General features: G+C 58.5%; 1 protein-coding gene across 1 annotated transcript; it reads left to right on the top strand.

The window, feature by feature from the left end:
* The first annotated feature begins 515 nt into the window (after positions 1–515).
* LOC133897421 (probable LRR receptor-like serine/threonine-protein kinase At4g37250) lies at positions 516–3,470 on the top strand. Its single transcript, XM_062338155.1, has 2 exons — positions 516–2,564; positions 2,657–3,470. Exons 1-2 carry the CDS (start codon positions 887–889, stop codon positions 3,355–3,357), a joined length of 2,379 nt encoding a protein of 792 aa, XP_062194139.1. The 5' UTR covers positions 516–886; the 3' UTR covers positions 3,358–3,470.
* The last annotated feature ends 737 nt before the right edge of the window (positions 3,471–4,207 follow it).

Genomic DNA, 4,207 nt, shown 5'->3' on the forward strand with positions numbered 1-4,207 from the left:
GAGATTTAGGGTTCGGGGAGGGGAGGGAATGCATGCAAAGGGCTTAGAGGAATTCCTGGAGAAGCAGGCCGACCCGGTGGAGGGGGTGGGCGCGGGGGAAAGGCAGCGAGGGCGCTACTATCCATGGGTGGCGAAGGCCGGTGGGCCAGTACTAGGGTCGGGAGACAAGGATGCCAGGATTAGTGCGCCTGCAGTGGATCCGGTGACAGGAACACCGCCAGAGATAGGTGGAGGAGGGCCGGAGGTTAGGGAGCAACCATGGAGGCGAGGACAGGTGGCGAGCCGAGGTTGAAGACAATTATGAGGCATCCATGGCTCACAGCCGTCACCGGAAAAATAAGAAAAAAAAACAGGCTGTTCATACATAGCATCGGCCGTTAATTTACTGCTTTTATTTTGTGGAGTCCCTCTACATGTTTGAACAATCTGTTGTTTTATTTTATCTCCTAGAAAGACACCCCTGCCAAATGCACCAAAGCTGAAGCAGAGTGACGACCTTTCCACCAATGCGTCTACATCTCCATGCATGCATTCTGTATACGCGCATGCCCTCTTCTTCTTGGTACCGTATCCATGGAGATCCCGGCCTCTCTACTCCATGAATGATATATCCCTTTCACCCCACACCCTTTAGCCCCTTTTGATACCATTCCTCAAAGAGAGAGAGATCGAGATGTGTTACTAGTTCACTCTCCTCTGCTCCATAGTCCCCACTCCACTCACCCTTCTCTCCTCCAAGTCGTCTCCTTCCTCCCTTTGCCACAGTTTTGGTGAACCACCCTGTCAAGTCTCAACCAATCCAAGCAAAACCCATCCTCTTCTTAACCTCCATGCATGCTGCATACCACTGCATCACGGCCTCACATTTACGTCCACCTCCATCTCCATGGCCGGCAATGGCGCAGCTCGCCTTCTACGGTTCCCTACTGCGACCACATTGCCGCCGCTGCTACTAGTACTACTACAACTATTAGGCGTGGCCTCGGCGCTTAACCAAGACGGCGTATTGCTCCTCTCCTTCAAGCTCTCGCTCGCCGCCGACCCGCTTGACTCGCTCTCCGGCTGGACCTACGCCGACGCCACGCCATGCGCATGGAACGGCGTCGTCTGCTCCTCCGACGCGCGGGTCGTCAGCATCGTCCTCCCCAACGCGCAGCTCGTGGGGTCCGTCGCCAGGGAGCTCGGCCTCATCGAGCACCTCCGCCACCTCGACCTCTCCGGCAACGCGCTCAATGGCACCATCCCCGTCGAGCTGCTCCGCATGCCGGAGCTCCGCGTTCTCTCGCTGGCGGGCAATGGCATCACGGGGGCGCTGCCAGAGCAGGTCGGCCAGCTGCGCAGCCTACGCGCGCTCAACCTCGCCGGGAACGCGCTCTCCGGCGTCGTCCCACAGAACCTCACCCTGCTCCCAAACCTCACCGCCGTGTCGCTCGCCAACAACTTCCTCTCAGGCGCGCTACCCGGAGGGGGGTTCCCGGCGCTGCAGGTGCTCGACATCAGCGCCAACCTGCTCAACGGCACGCTCCCACCGGACTTCGGTGGGGCCGCGCTGCGCTACGTCAACCTCTCGTCAAACCGGATTGCCGGCGCCATACCGACCGAGATGGCGTCGCGTCTGCCGGCCAATATCACCATCGACCTGTCCTACAACAACCTAACCGGCGCCATCCCGGCAGTGCCGCCGTTCTCGGTGCAGAGGCCCACTGCGTTCGCGGGCAACGCCGAGCTGTGCGGGAAGCCGCTCGACAGCCTCTGTTCCTTCACGTCCTCCTCCGCTGCGCAGCCCCGGAACGGCACTGCAAAGTCACCGCCGGCCATCGCGGCGATACCCAAGAACCCAACCGAGGCGCTTCCGGGCGATGACACCAGCACTGCAGCCGGAGCACCGGCGTCGGGAGGGCAGGGCAGGATGCGGCTTACCACTATTGCCGCCATCGCCGCCGGCGACGTGGCCGGCATCGCCGTCCTATTCGTGGTGGTCCTGTACGTGTACCAGGTGAGGAAGAGGAGGCAACGTCAGGAGGTGGCGAAGCAGAGGATGGGGGTCGTGTTCAAGAAGCCGGAGTCGGACGCCGTCTGCCCGAGCCTGTCTTCCTGCCTGCGTCAGAAGGCCGGCGACGAGAGTGACGACACGGAGGAGATCACGGACACGTCTGCCTCATTCGCCGCCAAGGAGGGCATCACGAACAAGAACAGCAAGGCGGTCGAAGCGGCGACCAAGAAGATGGGCAGCGACGGCGCAGTGCTGGTGACGTTGGACGGCGGCGCGGAACTGGAGCTGGAGACGCTGCTGAAGGCCTCAGCGTACATCCTGGGCGCGGCCGGCAGAAGCATCGTGTACAAGGCCGTGCTCGCCGACGGCGCGGCACTGGCAGTACGCAGGATCGGCAGCGGCGACGCCGGCGTGCGGCGGTTCAGCGAGCTGGACGCCCAGATGCGCGCCGTGGCCAAGCTGCGGCACGGCAACATCCTCCAGCTACGCGGCTTCTACTGGGGCCCCGACGAGATGCTCATCATCCACGACTTCGCCGCCAACGGCAGCGTCGCCAACCTCTCCATCAAAAGTAATCAATCAATCATCACACGATGCAACTTGCATTGCCATTGAAACATGCAGTGTGCATGCCGCTAACGTATGATATGGGTGACTCTGCAGGGAAGCCGGGCTCGTCGCCGATAAACCTCGGGTGGAGTGCGCGGCTCCGCATCGCGCGCGGCCTGGCGAGAGGCCTCGCTTACTTGCACGACAAGAAGTTCGTGCACGGCAATGTGAAGCCGAGCAACATACTCCTGGACGCGGACATGGAGCCGCTGCTCGCCGACCTTGGCGTCGACCGGCTGGTCCGCGGCCCGGAGGGCGGGCTCAACCCGTCGGCGTCGACGTTGGCGGGGCGGTTCGGGAGCAAGCGTTCGGCAAAGAGCCTCCCCGACCTGTCGCCGCCGCCTGGCCATGGTGGACCATCGGCGAGCCCTCTCGCCGGCGCTCCCAGCGACACGGCGGTGCACTACCGGGCGCCGGAGGCAGCGAGGAGCCCGAAGGCGAGCTCCAAGTGGGACGTGTACTCCTTCGGCGTGGTGCTGCTGGAGCTGGTGGCGGGGCGCGCGCTGACGAGCTTGGAACTGTGCCAGTGCGGGGCGGAGGAGAAGGCGCAGGCGCTCCGGCTGGTGGACCCTGCGCTGCGCGGGGAGATGGAAGGCCGGGAGGAGGCGGTGGCGAGCTGCCTGAGGCTGGGCGCCGCCTGCTGCGCCATGGCGCCGAACAAGAGGCCATCCATGAGGGACGCGCTGCTGGCCATCGAGAGGATCCCTGCTCTAGCTTCCGCCGCCTCCCCCACAGCACCATCAGGGGCTCGGTGAAATCTTGATTGTGGTTGTGAAGGCAAAAAAATGTTGTTGATGATTGTGCATTGTAGTTCGTTTGTTGTACTGCCATGGTTTTCGAGCCAATGGAATTCAGATTTTGGTGGCAACTCAGATTCCCGAAAAGGAATGAAACGAATGACATTAAAGCAAAAATCAATCAAAAGTCTTGGTCATCGAACCAAGATAAGCTTGTGTTCCCCAATCCAAGATAGCTAGGTCATCCAAACTAGCTAGTGTAGTGGTAGCAGTGGAGCAAGCATTTGAGAAGGGAACAGAACAGCACCCGTAATGCAAGGCAAGGCAAATCTCCACTGTGTGTGCGCGTCGCGTGGGAAGGGGAAAAAAAAACTCCAAAAAGTGCTGGGACTTCACCAACCACTCGCAAACCAACAAAACAAGCATCTGCTGCCGACAGACATGGCTCCCGGTGCTGCAGTGGCGATACAATACTTGCAGGGCATGTCTCCCGGCTATATCAGTTTTTTCTTCGAAGCATGTTTTAGCAATTAAACAGCTCATAACAGCCATAATATATCACAGAGATGAACACGAGCATTTCAAATTTATGTAAAGCATGAATATTGCTACTCATATTTAACATGATATCAAGTATTGCAGTTGACAAAGTGAGGTGGGACAACACTAGAAATATATCAACAAGTGTTAAATTAAATAAAGAGCTCTTAGTGTGGATTACCGAATTAACGATCATCCGACGCCAAAGACTATTTTAACTCATTGATCTGTGTTACAGTATTTAATAAGTGTTCTAGACTATGGTTCAACAATTTCAATGTTTTAATTATGTGGCAATTAACCAAGCAGCAACTAAACAAGACAGGAT

Source organism: Phragmites australis, chromosome 17, assembly GCF_958298935.1.
Source record: "Phragmites australis chromosome 17, lpPhrAust1.1, whole genome shotgun sequence".
NCBI classification, from domain to species: Eukaryota; Viridiplantae; Streptophyta; class Magnoliopsida; order Poales; family Poaceae; genus Phragmites; species Phragmites australis.

Excerpts from the sequence above, each read along its gene's own strand:
- LOC133897421 (XM_062338155.1), top strand. The coding sequence starts at position 887 with ATGGCCGGCAATGGCGCAGCTCGCCTTCTACGGTTCCCTACTGCGACC. Across the intron at positions 2,565-2,656 it reads CGCCAACCTCTCCATCAAAA|GGAAGCCGGGCTCGTCGCCG; the intron begins GTAATCAATCAA and ends GTGACTCTGCAG.